The 19,918-nt window shown below is 34.2% G+C and overlaps 4 protein-coding genes across 4 annotated transcripts; 2 read left to right on the forward strand and 2 right to left on the reverse strand.

Annotated features, from left to right (window-relative positions):
* The first annotated feature begins 945 nt into the window (after positions 1-945).
* Positions 946-3,980, forward strand: LOC122594058 (E3 ubiquitin-protein ligase RMA1H1-like). Its single transcript, XM_043766537.1, has 2 exons — positions 946-1,143; positions 3,147-3,980. The coding sequence occupies exon 2, from the start codon at positions 3,176-3,178 to the stop codon at positions 3,824-3,826; it is 651 nt and encodes a 216-aa protein (XP_043622472.1). The 5' UTR covers positions 946-1,143; positions 3,147-3,175; the 3' UTR covers positions 3,827-3,980.
* Positions 3,981-8,260: 4,280 nt separating this feature from the next.
* LOC122593337 (pentatricopeptide repeat-containing protein At2g20710, mitochondrial-like) lies at positions 8,261-10,850 on the reverse strand. The gene is made up of 2 exons (XM_043765732.1): positions 10,369-10,850; positions 8,261-9,673 (listed from the first exon to the last, which is right to left on the reverse strand). Exons 1-2 carry the CDS (start codon positions 10,819-10,821, stop codon positions 8,513-8,515), a joined length of 1,614 nt encoding a protein of 537 aa, XP_043621667.1. The 5' UTR covers positions 10,822-10,850; the 3' UTR covers positions 8,261-8,512.
* Positions 10,851-11,483: 633 nt separating this feature from the next.
* Positions 11,484-14,275, forward strand: LOC122592856 (pentatricopeptide repeat-containing protein At4g21705, mitochondrial). The gene is made up of 2 exons (XM_043765173.1): positions 11,484-11,886; positions 12,920-14,275. The coding sequence occupies exons 1-2, from the start codon at positions 11,575-11,577 to the stop codon at positions 14,141-14,143; spliced, it is 1,536 nt and encodes a 511-aa protein (XP_043621108.1). The 5' UTR covers positions 11,484-11,574; the 3' UTR covers positions 14,144-14,275.
* A 985-nt stretch (positions 14,276-15,260) lies between these two features.
* LOC122591312 (monothiol glutaredoxin-S17) lies at positions 15,261-18,973 on the reverse strand. The gene is made up of 4 exons (XM_043763566.1): positions 18,665-18,973; positions 17,541-17,615; positions 16,084-16,794; positions 15,261-15,959 (listed from the first exon to the last, which is right to left on the reverse strand). Exons 1-4 carry the CDS (start codon positions 18,827-18,829, stop codon positions 15,444-15,446), a joined length of 1,467 nt encoding a protein of 488 aa, XP_043619501.1. The 5' UTR covers positions 18,830-18,973; the 3' UTR covers positions 15,261-15,443.
* Between the last annotated feature and the right edge of the window lie 945 nt (positions 18,974-19,918).

The raw sequence follows: 19,918 nt of genomic DNA on the forward strand, positions 1-19,918 counted from the left end.
AAAATTAGGAAAATAATAAATCCTTCTAACTAAATAGCCTAATAATCCTCCTAATACATTAATAAGGTGATATGTGGTATCAACTCATTTTCTTTCCCAATCTTGTACCCTGATTTTTTCACATATCATCATCTCATAATTAGTAGAATTATTAGGTTATTTCGTTAGGAACTCATTTAAATATATATATATATATATATATGGGGGATGGGAATATAAGGTTGTCGGGTATCTAAGCTTAGGTGTGGAACACTCACAAATTGTTTTTTTAATCCATAAAAATCATGGGGGCCCATGCATTTATTCATTAAAGAAGAAATAATAAAATATTAGTATGTGAGGGTTTACACACCTAAGCTTAGGTGCCGGATAACCTTATATTCCCTTTTCCCTCCCTCTCTCTCTCTCTCTATATATATATATATAGATATATATAGACTTTCCTTATTTTGAGAACCATTTTTTTTACAAGAACCATGAGAACTCTCAAATTATGTATTGGATCACATGTTTTTTTTTGTTTATTCACATGTGAAATGATGTAAAAAAGTATGTTGTAGGAGAACTTTTTTAAAAAACCCTTCAAAATAGCCTTTTGTGACATTGTGAATGAATATATTCACGTTTTCGTTCACATGTGATCAAATGGGTATACATAAGGTTTTGAAAAAAACTTTCTTCTATAACATACATTTTTATAACGTTTCATATGTGAACGAATAAAAAAAACACATGATCCAATATATAATTTAAGAGTTCTTAAGGTTTTTTAAAAAAAAAGTAAGTTCTCAAAAGTCCCTATATATGTATATATATATTATAATATCTAAGAAGTGGGTGGTGTGAGTGAGGGGACCACATGAGATAATACTACTACTCGCATAATAACTCCATTCACTGTATAAAGTCTTTGTCTGTGTTTGTGTGTTGTGTTTATAAACCCATCCCCCCAACCCCAAAACCAAAACCAACAAAACAAACTTTCCAAAAATCATTCATCCCCAGTAACCTCTTCTCCTTCCACCGTGTCTGCTCTGCTGTTGAATTAAACACAACCTCTCTTTCCTTATTATTTATCATCATCATCATCATCATACATATATATCTTCCTTGATATCATTATTATTGATATATATTAATCAGGTAATTCCTCACTTTTCTTAATATTTATTGTTGTTTTTATTATTATTATTATTATTATTTCATTTGAGTAACAACGGTCTTTCAGATTTGTATTAAATATATATATGTAGCTATAGCTATGATAATATAAAATGAAATAATAAATGATGGATGAGCATCGTGTTATATCTATCATTTAAATTTAAATTAGGAGCGATATTTTATATGAGACACGTTGACACGTTGTGATGTTTATCATGAAATTGATTTCTATTAATTAAATATTACTCGTATTATTATTATTGACTCAAGGAACTAAGAATTGTCGGTGCGTTTAAAATTAGTAAATGATGATATACTACTACTACTACTTGTTTCTATGCAAGGGTGTATTAGTAAACAGAGGGTGTTTGGGATTGTGTTTTTACCTACCTAGCTATTTAAAAGTGCTTTTTTTTTTTAAAAAAAAAATAATAATTAAATTAGCTTATAAGTAATTTTATTTGTGTGCAAGACTGTTTGTCATTGCTTATCTTCTTAAAAAAATGCAATAAATTAAGCATAAACCACCAAGGGGGCTAGCTATATTCGAGGTAAACTAATATCCAAACGCTTGTATAATCAAACACCAAACCTTTAGACGCGCACTACCACACCAAACTTGTGTCTTAGTTCCTTTCCAGCTACCTTCGTGAGCCGACACATTGCACGGGTATAAGACTATTTTTAATAAGTTTGTATTTTTCTTAATATGTGACATCATAGGATTCCCTTTCCTTACTATATATATATATATATATATATATAGTATGAGCAATTTGAAGCTTTTCTATAGCGTACTTTTGTTTAGATGTTGTGTCTTACTTGTTATATAGAACCATAAGCTAGCTGCTTAGATGTTGCTCATGAAGGTTTCTAGTCATCTATCAACACGATAACAAACTTAAACTTGTAAGTAAGTAAGTAACTGCTCAGTGCCGCCTTCCGCGGGTTTTGAGCCCCAATACCTTGACGGTGTATGGGGGAGGTTAAGATGTAGGCAGACCTTACCTCTACCTAAGTAGAGAGGTTGCTTCCAGTTTCTACCTAAATGGTAGAAAAGGCCCTCCAACCTTTGCATGGGATGAGGATCGAAACCATGACCTCTGTCTCCAGAGGCAAGGATGTTTACCATTGATCTAACACGATAACAAACTTAAGCTTGTGTTTGTACTAAGCCTGAAATGATATATAGTTGTGTAGTTGACAAAAATAGCAATGAAACTTGGCCATCATGTTTTCCACTTTTCCGTGTGAACAAATGAATAGTGAGTTGTGAATATGGGTCTACCACACCTCCTCGAGCTATCCGTTTGTGAAAAAAGTTGTGGACTAAACTTAATTCAAGGGGATGATGATAGAGACCCATTGTTTGTGGAAAGTTTGCTGGTTTATTTTGTTATATTATTTACTTTAGCAAGTAAAATCCGTGTACTGATGTTGATACGTGTAATCGCTTTTTCCTCAATTTGAAGTATTGTCATGAAATTGCAAAACATCACATGCTATACAGTTGTTAAAGATACTGTAAGGACCATATAAGTTGATTTATGACATGCCACCGAACACGGTATTAGTCATGTCTATGTGTTATCGTAAGGGGAAAGCATATCAACATTCCACAAAATAGGGCCTGTCGTCCTGTTTATGATCTGAAAGATGAGATCTAGGTGCTAAGATACAGTCTTCTTTACTTGTACGTGATATTGGTTTGATGTGAGATAATTCCTTTGTATTTGCTGCTAATTTGCCAGCCATTGCACAGAGTAAAACTTTGTATAGTTATTATTCAAGAGATGGTAGTTGGAGACTCAAAAAAGAGTTCCTTATTCAATGAAAAACTTTGGCAGTTGGACTTGGGTTCCACTTAATTATTGTTTTAGTTTGATGTACCTTTCGATCTACATCGTTTGCTTGATTGCTTCTATGCACATTTGTCTTGATCTATGGAACACGTCTTCTTACCGAACATTATTTTCTTGCAGGAGTAAACAAGCTTGCAAGCTGCATCAAAATGGCAATGGAATTTGAAAACTATGTAGCCAATGAATTAAAACCTGAAAGGTCTTTGCCGTGCTTTGACTGCAGTATCTGCCTTGACTATGCTAAGGACCCTGTAGTCACTCTTTGTGGCCATCTCTATTGCTGGCCTTGTATCTACCAATGGCTATCTTCCCAGGCCGCTTCTACCGAATCAGATAACAATCCACTCTGCCCTGTTTGCAAGTCTGAAATATCTCAGACCTCAGTGGTCCCACTTTACGGACGTGGCAAGACGTTATCAGACAATGAACCTGACACCAAACCATCAAATACAGTTATCCCACCACGACCGCGTGCATCTATCGTGTCCACACCCAACCCAACCCGACAGCTTGCTTATCGCGATTCTCATCAAACACCATATGCAAGTTACAACTCTACCCCACATTTATACAGTCAGGGTATTGATAGTAATAATCAGAATGTATGGATGTATGGAGAAATGATTTATGCTCGTGTTTTTGGGAACTCACAACGCTTGTACTCATTTCCAAACTCGTACCATTTAGCTGGGAGTAACAACCCTAGATTAAGAAGGCAAGAGATGCAGTTACATAGATCTCTAAACAGATTAACCATCTTTCTTTACTGCTGCCTATTTTTGTGTCTTTTGCTCTTCTAGCTATGGGTCTTCAGGGTTAGCCTTTTGACCCATCTTGTGCAGTTTTGTATGCTTGTTTATAGCATCATGTGTACATTTGAGACTACAGATATATATTATATATATGCTTTGTATAAGCTTTGTATAAAATGAAGTTTTGCCATTATCTTTATCATCGGGAATGACTTGTGCTGCTAGGACCACGGATCTTGCATACTACATATGTACACTTTTAAAACCTCACGCATAGTTTGTGTTATTGGGCAAATCGTGATAACGTGTTTTTGTGTTAAAACTTTTATCAAAAGATTAAAAGCTTGCTATAAATTATAGCCTTGGATATTGTTATTTAATATATCGTGTCTTAATTATAACATGTTGATGACATGATTGACAATTAAGTATTCCCAACTATCAAATGCCACTTGGACACTACATGCTATAAATTCTTATGACACGAAATCATGCATTTGCTCGGCAGTGCTTTAATCAATCATTATCTTAAATCCATTTGGATGTATCAGATTCGTTTCATATGTGTGTCTGTTAAGTATAAAATATGTAAATATCAAGCAATATATTGCTTGTAAAGTTTCGATGCACATTGATTGGATCACTAGATACTATTTTCCTATAACGTGTTTGGTGCAAGATTCTCTACAACTACCTTTTATGGGGAGAGGAGTGGCAGCGGCATGAAGGCAGGGCTGCTCAACCCTTCGAGCAAACACCATCGCCATCCTTGCGGCTTGAAGGCGGGCTCGAGTTGGACGGCTAAAAAGCCAGCTGCGGCTTGGTGATATTCGAACGTTGGGGGAGCGTATGGAGTGTGGGGAATTGTGCTTTTGACGGTTGCTACATAAAAAAAAATGCTTCTCCCTAAGACTGTGAGGAATAGCCCGTTCCCTCTCTCTTTTTTCGTGCGTAACGCCCTGGAAAGCCCTCCCTCGGCCCCGGGGGGCGTTCCGCCTGTTACAAAAGTGAGCCTTTCCGATTTTGAATGCGTCGGATTGCCATGCTTTTTTTTGTTTTTTGCGTGCAAGCCCACTTGTGTCTGCCACCTTTCCTTGAGCAGGTTTGTCTTCATCCTTTGTTTCAACCTTTATTTTATTTATTTTTATTTTTTACCCTATAATATATATATATATATATAAAGAGGGGAATGCCCCTATATGGGAATGCTCTACTCCAACATAATGAGGGGAATACCCCTTATGATTAATGGTGGACACATGTCATACAAGGAGTGGCGGAGGGGCATTCCCTTAACCTCCACTTCTCTTAGTCTAAACTATTAAATTTGCAGGCGTTGTATCTGTATATATGAGATCTGTATATACAATAGGGAAGATGCAGTCAAATGCCAAACCTATTAAATTTAAAATTTTCATTTAGCTCCCTTAACTTTTACTTTTTTTACAAAAAACTTATCCTAGATTTCAAAGTTGTATTTTTATACCTTTTATTAGTATAAGTAATGTATTTTGTTTAAGATTATGTTTGTTGTTATTATCAATAAATATATATTTCTTTCAAAGTTTAGTGAAATGATATTTTTTTTATTAATTGTTTGATTAAATTAATTGTAAAAGAAAAATAAATAAATTTGGGAGGGTTGAAAAGGTGATGAATGTCATTGAACATGGTTGAGAGGATTGAAAAGAAAAACTGAGTTAAAAGTATTTGATTGGTGGAATTTGAGAGGGATGAAATTTTCAACCACACCACTCCTCTCCCCCTTAATTCTGTTAAAGTCTTAATCTTATTTACCTTGTGTCTTCATAAGGTAACACATGTATAATCAAAGGTAAAGACTAAAAGAGAAAATTAATAAATTACACTTGACATGAAACAAAAATATTAAAAATATTATAAGAAGGATGAGTTAAAAAGATTTATCATTACCCATTAAAAAATAACAACTTGGGAATGGCTAACAAAGTTTGACCGGCTTCTCAACAAACTACGTATGCTTAATTAGTATTGGTGATATGTTTTTCAAATGTTACACTTACTTAAATATGTCGGTTCGACCACCTTGGTAGGGATAGGTCTGCCTACATCATAACTTTTCCTATATACCGTCAGGTATTGAGGCTCAAAACCCACAGAAGACAATAGTGAGCAATTTCTTTCTTTCTTTCCTATGTATATGTAAGTATCTTAATCGATTGATATTTTTCACTGTTCACGTGTCCTTGCAATGTAAATGACATAAGGACTCTTGCAACGTAGTTTCACAAACCTAGTTAAAATGATGTGCTTGTATTATATTTTCTTTTCACAAGTATAAGACAACTGTATATAAAAATGAGAAGTACGATATATCTATAACAAATTTTATCATTCACAACAATGTATGTTTTATAATAGTTATAAACCGTATAGTATAACATATATATTTATTATGAATAATAAAAAAAAACTGTTAGTAGATATATCACCCCTCTGTACAAATACATGGATTTATTGCAACAGTATTATAACACAACTGTATATAAAAATACATGGATGTTGACATTCAAGTACTTAGATAAGTATGAGCCCATACTGACATAGTGACATACACAAAATGCAAAAAACACCCATCTCGTGATATGGGTGGGTGTGTATCTTCCAAGTCGTTGTATAAATTTTTGCCCCCCACTCTATTTATGGTGTATATCCATTAATTTCTATATACGTACATACATACATAAATTCAACATCTCTGTCTCTAGCCATAAACATATCACATTTTTTGATATACCTACCAAAATATATAGCTTTTAGAATAAAGTGTACAAATCTATGACACACAATTATCATAATTTTATCAAAATTTGTAATATTGCGAAGAAAATGTCAAGAGATAAAGTTGGCCGACATAAACTAATCCTCAAAAGAGTGCTAAAGGGTTCCTTCTAGCAGATTAAAAACGTGAAATTATTTTATGTTGTTTCACACAACGACCAATCATGAAAGAACAATCTTTTTACAACTTACTCTAATTATAAATTTATAATAACATGTTGCAATCGTGACAACGTAGATTGCCATATACCAATATCTATATCTATTTATACTTCTCTGTCTATATTATTATGTAAAACATCAAACTCCCTCCCCTCCTTTTCTTTCAAATTGCAAGTTTCATGTACCTAAAAAACTCACCACATTCAACATACTTATCACTTAACTTATTTGGTTTACCAAAAATAGTCTTAATGAAATACTTATAACATTAATCTCTCAACTTCTTAAATAACAAAACTAACATTTTTTAAATCAATTATCTTTACATTAATAACTTACGCCGTCTTCACACCACCGCCTGACGCCTGTCGCCGCCACCACTATCACCGCCGCATTGCGCGAACATGACTCTAGTGTTTACATAATTAAGCTCTCGATTTCTACATTTACCTATTTATACACTAGGTATAAGGATATTATGTCGCGATTAAGAATATCAAATTGCTTGACATAACAATTATCATCTCCATTTTCACTTAATTCAAGCAATAATATGGTGGATTGGTGGGATGTCCAAATCTCTATTAAGAGTGCCGGCCCACTTTCATTTAAGTAGCATAAAATCTTGGGGCCCTTGTAAACATTAGTATTAAAGCATAGCATAAATATAGTAATCCTGTCAACTATGATAGACTCGTTGTTCATCGACTATGTTGATATTGTACAAAAGAAGTATTATGTATGACCAAGCATCATCCAGAATTTGAAAATATGTTACACTTGACATATAATATCGTGTGGTTAATTCTTAAGCTGTTCTGTTGAATAGTTTACTATATCAGATTTCTAGATTGTAGTTTTATGATTGATCTAAAAATGTAATCTTATTGGATGGAAGGTCATATGTCAACCATCTCCATCCCCATCCCATTTGGTTTTATATGTATATGTTGGAATTAATAATAAAGAATGAATGGTATGTTAGGTAAAAATGTATAATACGCCTAACATTTTCTATCATATATGGTTATGGTGATGATGACAACGATGATGACACTACATACATTGTACATATATAATAATAATAATATGATACGAAATGCAATTTAAAATTGAATTTTTGAGATGGACATGTCAGCTTTCATGCCTAAAATAATATTTTGACAAAGACGTAAACATATGGAAATTGGTTAGCAATTCTTTTTGATTTGGGTGTGCTTGGGCCAATGGGCCATTAACTATTTTGGCTTTTATATACATATATGTGATTGGGGTATTTCCACATATTTTTTTTAACCATAAAAATTATAGGGGTCAAACATTTATTCAAAATATTTAAATGTTAATATGTGATAGGTTTTTCACCTAAATTTAATGTATAACAGCCTCATACTCATTTTTTTCATATATGATATACACTCGGAAGTTTTATGTGAATCTAACTATCTAGAATAGATATACATTTATATTTTTTTTTATTTAAAAGCATATTTAAATAACTTTAATCAAAAACAACAAACTTTTAATAACTGAGATTAAAATTTATCATAAAAGTTAGATTCCCTTTTACGCATGAAATACAAATTAAATTAAGGTCCACATTAGCTTTGCTTGATCTTCAAAGAAATTGAGATACCATCGTCGATTCCTTATTTTATACTCGGAAGTGTTTTTTTTTTCTTTCTTTCTAGCAGGAGGCAAACTACAATGCCTAACTGAGTCGAGCTTTTATCCCTTCGGAGATCTAGCGGTTTAAGTTTCCAAAGTCTCGATTGCGATGAAATTAAGCAATCTTCCGCACACAGTTGACGAGAAGATACCTTCCAACTCAAATACATTCAGAAATCCTTCTAATTCTTCTACATTTAGCCGTCTTTCCAAGTACTTCAAAAGTATCACTAACTTGTCCTGAAGGAGTTCCTCAGAAGGCGAGAATTGATGAGCCAATGTTGCATTCTTCAACGCTTCGACGCCTTTAGGAATCTGATCATCCTCAAAATATCCGATCATTAGACGATACCATGTATAAAAACTAGGAGAGCCCCCTTTCGCAATTCCACAGTTCAAAAAATATTCAGCCTTCTCCAAGTTGCCCAATTTAGCATAAACATCAATCATAATATTTGGTATCCGTATATCACAAGACAAATCTTTTGCTTCCCATTCTTTAAAAATCCTCTCAGCACCTTCAAAGTCATCAAATTTCAACAATGAGCTAATCATGTTTCTATATCCCGTATTATATATCTTATCATTCCCTAAAATCTTCCAAATCCTATGCACTTCATCTTTCTCTCCTATATCTGCGTACAATCTAAGCACGGAATTAAGTGTATTGTATCTACCCTTTGTTGTCTTAATGGCCATTTTTTCTACCTTTTTTAGTAATTCAAAACATTTCTCAGCCAATCCCGCTTTTGAAAGTGCATCTGCTACCATAAGATACCTGCTACAGTCCATCTCAACACGGGGATCTGCTTCAATTATCTCCAAGGTCTTATTAAATCCCTGGATATTACCATTAGCGGCATAAGCACATAGCTGAGGGGTAAATGCAAACTTGTCTCGATAAAGACCCATCTTTTCCATCTCATTAGTCAATTCATCCATCCTTTCCCAGTTTCTAAAATTGTAGTAAAGATTCAACATGATAGTGAAGGGCAAAGGAGTCTTCAGACACCCTGTTTCACGTAACTTCTGCATCAAGGCCTCAGCTTTATCGGCTGATTTTTCAAGAGAATAGATGTTAAGAAGGGTGGTATCAACCCCATAACATTTAAACTTCTGTGAGATGTTATTGTAGAATTCCTCAGCTTTCCCTAAACCATAAACTTTATAAATCAAATGCAGCCTGCTCATAATGTCACCCTTTGTAGGGGGTATATATCGTTTATCAGCCATCCACACTGATATCTGAAAAAAAGAAAAAAGAAAACTAATATGAGCAGTGTAAGTAACAAGCACGAAGTTTTTCTTCACAACATTTGAGATTTACCCTTCTGGTTACATATGTGTATATACACCTAAACAAATTAACTAAGTGCCAACATAAAAGTAACCAAAACGCTGGAAGGAAAAGAAAAACAGGTCAACTTGGCAAGGCTGTGGAGCGGTGAAGAAGCTATTTAACTACCTGAAATCTAAGTAACTAATGGAGAATAAACGAAAATGCATAAGATTACATGTAGCTACTGAGGTTAGCGTATGGCATATGTGTTTCTGTAATGCATAACATGTGGAACCGATTAATAACCACCCAAAGTGAAGCTCCTAAATATACACTAAAAGTCTGAAAACAAAAGAAGCGTTGGCAGGGTTGGCTGGACATGTTTTAGTCCATAACTCAACTTAATTGCTCACTTTTTTCATCTATAAAGAAAATGATATCCAAATTCTGACAATATCTTTGAGCCGATTACTTAGATTCAACTGTACATTGGCTACACAAATACGTATTTAAAATTACACATTTAGAAACAGTAACTAGTTTTAATGACATATACGATGGCAGCCATAAACACAAGTCAGATACTTACAACAAAAATTATAGCACGATTGCAAGGTCAAATATATATATATATATATAAATATATAAAGAGAAAGAAAACCTCAAGGGCATGTTTGAATCTTCTGTATTTGGAGAGGGTAGTAATGATACGATTAAGAGAATGCTGCTCCACTTTGTTTCCTTGCTGAACCCATTGATCCAGAATTGGTATAATGGAAATGTTGGGATCACCCACTGGCGATATTCTTTTGTATAATGTTGATGCTTCATTTTCAAATACTCGTTTCTTCTTGTTATTTTCTGTTGCAGTGGTATTAATTACTGGAGATGATGTTTGTGAATTGGGTAATACAGTTGATGATGATGATGATGAAGAAAAGGTGGTAAAAAAGTAGTGGTACTTCTTCAAGGCATTTTCACAAACACTTTGCGTGCGTGAACTTAAACAAAAAAGCCTCTTCATGTTGTACGGAAGTAATTGGAGCGGGTTTTTGTTTTTTCTTAATGGAATCAATTGGTCTGTGTAGTGATGGTGAATTTTAATTTGAAGCATTTTGTGATAAGAATATACACTTCTTGACCCAATACCTTATAATAATAATAGAAGGGTTTTGCTAAAAGAAAAAAAAGTTTAATGAAGTTGTATTAAATAGTTGTATAATTACCATAAAATTCAAGATGCGAGCTTTTGATATGAAAAAATACATTTTTTTTATGTACGTTAAGTGAAGCATTAAAAGTTTTGTTTAACATTTTTCATAATAAAGTTAAACTATCCAAAACATAATATTTTTTTTACAAGTAAAAAAAAAAACATAAGTACTATTATTCTATAAACAATGGTAGTTTTAAGTTGTATCTTTTTCCTGAAAAGCAAGACACCCAATCAGCGCTTGAAACAAAGCTATTAGGTATTTAGGTGACCTATAACAATATATAGCCTGTTAGTCCATATAGTTCGTTAAATTAGTTAATAGGAAAGTGTTTGTAACTATAACAATATGTAGCCTATTAGTTAAATTATGCTTGTCTTTGGAGACATCCATAATACGAGTAGTAAAAATCTTTTCCCTTTTTACTCTTTTAGGCTTTTTCCATAGACAAAAATCAAATAATGGATCATTGTGATGGGTATTGGGCTCACTGTCGTTGAAAGCCCATAAAGTATAATAAGAAAACAAAAAAGTACAAGCTGATTAACTAAGCGTACAGGTCCTTTCACAAAACCCTGACTCACTCATCTCAAAACCCTAATCAAAACCCCCGGATGAATTGAAGCAGCTAATTTGATTGAATTAGATCGACAATGTCAATCATGTTGGGAATGGCGAGTCGATTAAGAAAACTGCAAAACATGAAAACCACCGCCGCCGCCCTTGTATTTGAAACCACAAGAAGATCATTTGGTGATGTTGCAGTTGCTGGAAATGAAAGTAATAATATTAAGAAGAAAAAAGTATCATTGTATTCAAAAATAAGTCCACTTGGAAACCCTAATCTGGAAATGACGCCTACATTAGATGATTGGATTCAAAAAGGGAATAAGGTCCGTGAATCAGAAGTTAAACAAATTGTTCATGATCTTCGCAGGCGTAGACGCTTTCATCATGCCTTGGAGGTCTCTTTATTATTACTCCATTATTATATATTATATATATTGTATATAATTTTTACATATTGTTATTATGTTATCTATATGACCAGGGGTGGAACTGTGTGATGGGTAGCTGTAATTTTTATTTTCAAAAACGGCTGTATTCTTAATTGGTGCTACGGGTGACGTAGCTAACTTTAAAAGTTGGAAAGATTTTCTTAGCGATGAAACTTATGAAGTGGTATTTGTACAACTCGATGAGAAATGAGAACCCCAAAAAGTGCCAAGAATTCTTAGAAAGCCACTAAAAAATTGTATTAATATATTTGTTGTCATCAACTTTGCGTGGATTCACTTTGAATCCTTGTTCAGCCACTGAGCCTGACCAACTAAAAACTTGTAATTGGGTGACATGGCACCCGGTTTATAGCATACAATAACATTTTACAGTATCTGAAAGTTAGATTAGATGCACACAGTATATGCATTTAAAGTTGGATATATAGTACAGATTTTCGGCTATAGTTTGATACATTTAACTGAAATGTGGTAGATATGTTTCAAATATGTGCCTAAATAAAAATTATGTTACTTTTTGCTTCTTTTATAATTTGACTATTGTTCATGTTTTCCCCCTTTCCTGTGTGTGAACTTGAGCTAAACGAATTTGTGTATGTTTAAGTAGAATTTAGTGTTTTTATATTTATATATCTGTTGTGTTGGAGTTGATGATCATGAAGTAATGATGTGTCGGGGCTCAGTTGACAAACTAAGATTTTGTGGAGGAAACAACCAAGTGCCAACTGTTCCAACTCAAAAATGTTCGTAGTGGTTACTAAATTAACTTTGGGAAGAGACTTTCGTAGTCTTTTGGACTGTTATTGAATTTTTTTAATTTGTTACAGTGTGTTACGATAATAAGCAATGTAGTATGAAAGCGTTTGTAAGAGCAACTAACTAGAATGAAAGCGTTTGTACACTTTAACATAGTGTTAATTTACATTTTTCCTTGTAAGTACGCATCTACATATTTTAACTGTTGTTTCATGCTGTGTAGGTTTCAGAGTGGATGAACAAAAAAGGAATTTGTGCATTCACAACAACAGACCATGCGGTGCAGTTGGACCTAATTGGTAAGGTCAATGGGTTCCTCGAGGCTGAAAAATACTTCAATGGTTTAAATGACCAACATAAAACCGATAAAACATACGGTGCCCTCCTCCATTCTTATGTCCGTCAACGTGAAACTGATAAATCTCTTTCCCACTTTCAAAAAATGAAAGAAAGAGGTTTCCTATCACCGGTCGCATATAACGACATCATGCGCCTGTATATACATACAGGTAAAAGCGATAAGATTAATGATGTCTTGGAAGAGATGAAAAGGTCTGGAATCTCCCCTGACAATTTAAGCTATAGAATGTGTATAAATACCTTTGGAGATAAGATGGACATCGGGGGTATGGAAAGTATGTTAACGGATATGGAGAAAGATCCAAATATCATAATGGATTGGAACACGTATGCGGTTGTTGCAAATCATTATATTAGAGGAAAGCTAAAAGATAAAGCGATTACCGCCTTAAAGAAAGCTGAAAACCTAGTTGAGAAAGACGCGCTCGGGTACAACCATATAATTTCGTTACAAGCACAATTAGGAAACAAAGAGGATCTCCTCCGACTATGGGGACTTCAGAAGACACAGTGTAAGAGACAGATTAATCGAGATTACATCATAATGATGAAATCTTTGGTTAAGCTTGCTGAGTTTGAAGAAGCCAAAAAGCTTTTAACAGAGTGGAATTCCTCTGGAAATGTTTATGATTTTCAAGTCCCGCGTATTATCATCGATGGGTATCTTGAGAACAATTTGTGTGGCGATGCAAAGGACTTGCTTGATAACCTGCTGAAAGACGGAAAGGCGACAATGCCTGGTAGTTGGTGCTTGGTGGCCGTGGACTTGTTGAAGAATAAGGATATTGGGACATGTATCAACTGTATGGAAAGTGCATTTACTTTGCCCTTAGAGAGAAAAGATTGGAAAGTGGACTCAAAAGTTGTGGAAAAGCTGCTACACGGTGTTGGTGAGTATGCAAGCATACAAGATGCCGAATCCTTTGTGCAGAAGTTGAAGAAATTTGTGGAACTTGATAGAGGAATGTATCATGCTTTGTTGCAAGGTTATGTGTGTAGTTCTAAAGAAACAAGCAAACTTATGGAAGATATGGAAGCTTGTGGCATTGAACAAGATGCAGAAACAAAGAAGATTCTTGGCTTGTGATTTTTAAAAGTTTGCTAATGTTGCCATGGTCTTGAATGGTCAAATGACAGTTACCCCTAGGTTACAGTAGTACTTTGACATTCGAATAACAAATTTGGATCTCTTAATATAATGTCTATGTTTTTTCGCCAACTTTATATCTTTGCTATATGACTGCTTCTAGGTCGTATTCTATAGATGATTTTATGACACACTTTTGCTTTTGAATCGGTTAGAGAAATTATTGGCTTACATCAGTCCTACAGTTATTTGAGTTACTAACCTAGTAGCATGCAAAACCTTCTTTTTATAATAAAATTACATCAAATACCAAACAGGTTAATCCAGTCACCTACATTTGTGTAACATCATCTAACTTTAATTATGAAACCTTGTAGCTTTTCTAAGAAATAAAGCTTAAATCACAAGGAGTAAATGCAAGGAGTGTTCAATTCCTGTCTTGCCTCAAACTGGTGACCAATTAAGGTTCCAGATAGGGATGGCAACGGGACGGGTATTGTCGGGGATCTCAATCCCCATCCCTGTACCCAGTTTTTACTTGTAATCCCCATCCCCGTCGGGGAACTAAATTACATCCCTATACCCATCCCTATCAGGTATCGGGGATCCCCGTCGGGTATCGGGGATACCTTTTTTTGAAAGAATATGAATTTATGTTAATAAAAGATATGTAAGAGAATGTGTATTTCAACATTTTCTTTCTATGTATAAACTAATATATATGTTAAGTAATGATTAATAAAGTATAACACATCAAAAGTATTAAACAAAAGCTCTAAACTTAAAATTGATTCTAGAATATAAATAAGAACTTAAAGTGATTTTTAGAAAAATATATAGAGTATTTTCGGGTCTGGGTATGGGGGATTGACGGTTTCCCATCCCGATGAGGATTAGATTTGCATCCCCATACCCGTCCCCATCCCAGTCAAATCGGGTGCGGGTATCGGGTTCCCCAGCAGGTACGGGTAATTTTGCCATCCCTAGTTCCAGAACGTGCTTCTTTTGGATCATGACCAAGGCTTGATAAAGCACCATTCCACAGCCCTATACATCACACACAAGAACTTGCAATTTCACAAGGCCTCATAAACACACCAAAAAAAAACCATAACAATTTCAAGCTAAAGCACTGCATAAATTTACCAGAGTACACCATGAACAATGCCACAAACACCACATCAAGATTCAACAGTAGGTCAAAATTGAAAAATCCCAATCATAATGAACTCAAAGCACTGACTGGTTTATATATCAATAGTCATTAGAAAAATAACTCCACTAGAAGAAAAAAAACCTTTTACTCCGACAAGGTAGATGCAAGTTCACCATTACTTTTAAGCTCCAAAATGATATCACAACCTCCTATCAACTCGCCTTTATAATAAAGTTGAGGGAAAGTAGGCCAATTCGAAAACTTCTTCAAACCTTGCCTAACTTCTTCATCGCTCAAAATATCAAAAGAGCCAAACTTCACACCTTCGTCATTGAGGGCATTTACAACCTTTGAGCTAAAACCGCATCTTGGGGCATCTGGGCTACCTTTCATAAAGAGCATAACGGGTGTGGAATTAACTAGCTTTTTCAAGCGTTCCTCAAGAGAAATAATACCTTTTTCAACAAAAATCTTTTCGAGTTCTCCACTCTTTTGCATTTCCAAAACAATATCAGATCCACCAATGAGTTCACTTTTTATGTAAAGTTGAGGGTAACTAGACCAGTTTGAGTATACTTTTAGACCTTGCCTCACTTCCTGATCGGAGAGTATATCAAAAGTCTTGAAATCGACCTTTTCTTCTCTGAGAATTTCAACTACCTGAAGAACCACAGATATCAGTTATTATTGTGAACCAAAATACGCTTCAACAATTCATCTATATTCAAAGAGAACTAGTAATACAATAGTGTATGCACGCTTCTATTATTCATCTATACGTCACCTTTCGGCTGAAACCACATTTAGGTTCATCTGGACTTCCCTTCATAAATAGCATAACTGGAGCGGAATTGATGATACTTTCAAGGCGAGAAGTCAAGGCAGAGCTCAAACCAGTCGAATCTGTAACTCCAGCCATTTGACCATCGGATTCCGTCACATTTGACTTGCTAACATCGTTTCCAACACCATGATCGGAAAAAGCTTGTTTCAGTTCACCCCCCTCATGCATTGCGATTATAATATCAGACCCTCCAAGAAGCTCTCCATTGCAGTAAAGTTGAGGATAAGTAGGCCAATTTGAAAACTTCTTTAATCCCTCACGAACCTCATTGTCACTAAGAATATCAAAAGTCCCAAATTTAACGTTTTCGGCCTTCAAGATTTCGACGGCTTTTTTACTGAATCCACACTGGGGTGCTTCAGGAGTTCCTTTCATGAACAGCATAATGGGGTGAGCACGGGTGAGCTTTTCAAGGCGGTTTTTCATTCCATCACTAACGCCACCTGGTGGTGGAGAGAGAGTGTTCCCACTGGGAGAGTTGTCGACTTTAGCAAAATTTTGAATTGCTTCAAGAACTGAAGGTCCAGCAGCCATCCCTAGACTTGCGGGTTCTGCGGGATCCCCAGCATGGATCGATCCAGCAACCTTCGCAGCTTTATTGGCTAATTCAGATGGATATGCACCTTCCAATGTATCAACCTTCTTGCCGTTCTACAACATAAAAATATGAAAAATTTCATAACCCTAGTTTATCTCAATATTTAGAAAATCAAAGCAGCCTACTCTCTAGTGGTGTAAATTTTGACACCACAGTAACCGTCAAACAGACCAAACTCCACTCAAAGTGTCAAATTAAATAGGCCGATCAGAGTTTGGCTCAAAAGGGTCAAATTAAAAAGTTCATCTGAAAGGAAAATTTGTCAAACAGATCAAACTGCACCTGAAGTGTATATCTAATGCTTACAGTCTCCTTGATATACTACTGGCAAGTATTTTAGATATTTGTAATTTGCCTACTAATATATTCAACTAGGATTGAGATCCTCTAAAGTTCAAATGAACTTTATAGGTAAAGTTAGGGGTTTTTGACCATTGTATTAAAATCAATGGTCAAGATTAAAATATCAAGTTTAAATCTTAACCTTTAATATTAATGCAAGGGTCAAGATTCCCTTACCTTTACCTATAAAGTAACTCGAACTTTAGAGGATCTTTGTCCAAACAACTATGTGCCAATACAAACGTTCCATTAGACAAAAGGATGGAGAATATAGTTGAATCTTTAACTTAAGACAAGATAGATATATGATGAGTTGATGACTTTGTCTTAAACAACTATTCGAAGTCATTTGAAGAGTGTACATAAGGACTTTGCTTCTAAAGCTCCCGAGAAGCTTAAAAAACTATATTGGTCTCAATAATATTGTGAAAAGATAATGTTTTTCAGCAACAGTTACCTTATAGAAAGCAAAGAAAGGTACAGCAGAAACAGAATGTGCCTCAGAAATTTCTGGTTGTTCTTCAGCTTCAACCTACAATTTCATAAGCAGGAAACAAAGTAACATGAGTCTTTAACATACTAGAAGATACATAATGCACCAGGTAGCTACAAAAGAAGAGTACTTTTTGCCTACTTCTCATACAATGAGATAATATCTGTAAGTTATTCCCTAGAATTTCTAGTTTCTTCTACAATGTTAAGTAGACAAGTTTAAAGGTTAGCAACTCTTTGTCAATGATGTTCTAAATATTGCAAGGTTACATCTAAATGCCAAATAATGAAAGTTGGATTATCAAAATAACAACCTATATAAGACAATAGATTGTTGATCTAAAAGTTCCAGACTTGAGAAGTTACACCTAGCTTCGAGTCAATAACAAACAGACTTCATAAAAGGTAGCAAATATACCTTTGGCTTATAAGTGAATGTTTTATAAATTATTCATAATTTAAGACCAAGAAACACAGTATCATTTAACAAATCCATCAAGCAAGTTGATAACTAATTGCATGATTTAAATCACACCACTTCTTCCTTGACAACCAGACCCAACAAAAGCACAGCTTAATTCCATCATATACAACTCTAGTCCAAAATCACCAATGCACAGTTAACCTTTTTTATACTTTGTTTAAGAATTACTTCCTCATTAACTCAATAGAATTTATATTTTCTTGATTAAGGTGGTGTTGGATTATTTTACTTTCTGGTCTTATTGACTTACTGAAACCTCGGAAATAATAAGTTCATTTTTTCTGCGTAAATGTCAATAGTCCCAACAGAAGTCCAAGACAACTAAAACTAATTATGAAGCTATATGTAACATATTCACATGGAAAAAAAAAAGATAACATGAGTATTTAACTAACATTCAAATATCCAAAAAATCCCTAATACTCACTAACTATAAATCTTATACATAAAACACAAGCATTTCCACACGAAGAAATAAACTACAAGCCCTAGTTTCCATGTTTAGCGAAATCCAGAATATAAATAAAGAAAAATTAAACAATAAAACAAACAAACCCAATTAAAAAAAAATCAAAACTTAATAAAGATGGTAATAATAAACATACTCTTAAGAAATGGGCAAGTGGGAAATCAGTAGAAAGATGAGAAAAAACTTGATCCATGTGTTTAGAAGCTTCACACCAAGATGCCCAGAAGTGAATAATAACTGGTTTTCCTTCTTTTACAGCATCATCAACTTCTTGTTTTGACTTTACATCTTTTACTGCCATTTTTTTTTTATATCGAAAAACACTCAAGATATTCTCAAGATGATGAAAGGGGAGAGGGGGGATTTTTCAGTTTTTATAAGGGAAAATAAAACCTAAAAGAAGGTATAAAGATTGTTATACGCTACTTTTTCTTTGTTTTTGGTCGTTGATTGTATCTGGCAGCAAGATTTGTTTTTATACCGAGCTACCTACCGACCTATGTTTTAACTTTAAATAATTATTATTATTTTCAATATAAATATAAATGGAAAAATGATAAATCCTATTATTTAAACTAATTCATAGTCTAATCTACTGGACATGCTATCATTCAAAGTCACTATTATTTAAAAAGAAAAGAGATACATTTTAGTGAACAACAAATTATCATTGTCAACTAAAAATTGTGTTTTTTAAAATATATATTTTTAAATATTTGTTAGGACTTGCAATTTATCTATAAAATTTCTCCCTGTAATTATGCCTGTTTTGTTTTATTTGGGCTATCAAAAAATTATGTACACAATTGTTAATTAATTCAGTAGACGAGATGGAAAAAAAAAAGGCAAAAAATAAGAAATAATAATTACTTTCATGGTTGAAAAGAAAACCCAGACGATGGAATACAAGATAGAAAATGAAATAATTTTGACTAAAATTAACCAAGGAAAGTTTAGAAAAATTTAATATATTTTAAGGTGATTAAATTTTTTTATTTTTTAAAAAGGTGTATGTAGAGAGTTAACTACATGAAGTTGTAGGGAAGATATCCCCAATATAAATATAAATATTACTGTAAATCTGTAATGTAAAAGTAGTTGACGTAAAATGATAGAATAGATAATGAATACGGGGCACTTGTGAAATATGAGATGTGTGAAAATGTTTGATTTTATGTAAGGGTGTATAGGGTTTAGGATACATGTGTTTAGGGATGAAAATTTGGATCGAAACTCGTGACCCGACCCAGAACCGGCCCAAACGAAACGCTAACGGGTGGGTCACGGGTTGTACGGGTCGGGCCATGCCGGGTGAAGCCAAAAAACTAAAAACTGTGAAGGAAACTCGTGGCCCGCCTGAACCCGACTTGAACCGACCTGACCCGGAACT

The sequence above is a fragment of the Erigeron canadensis genome, chromosome 3 (assembly GCF_010389155.1).
Source record: "Erigeron canadensis isolate Cc75 chromosome 3, C_canadensis_v1, whole genome shotgun sequence".
NCBI lineage: Eukaryota > Viridiplantae > Streptophyta > Magnoliopsida > Asterales > Asteraceae > Erigeron > Erigeron canadensis.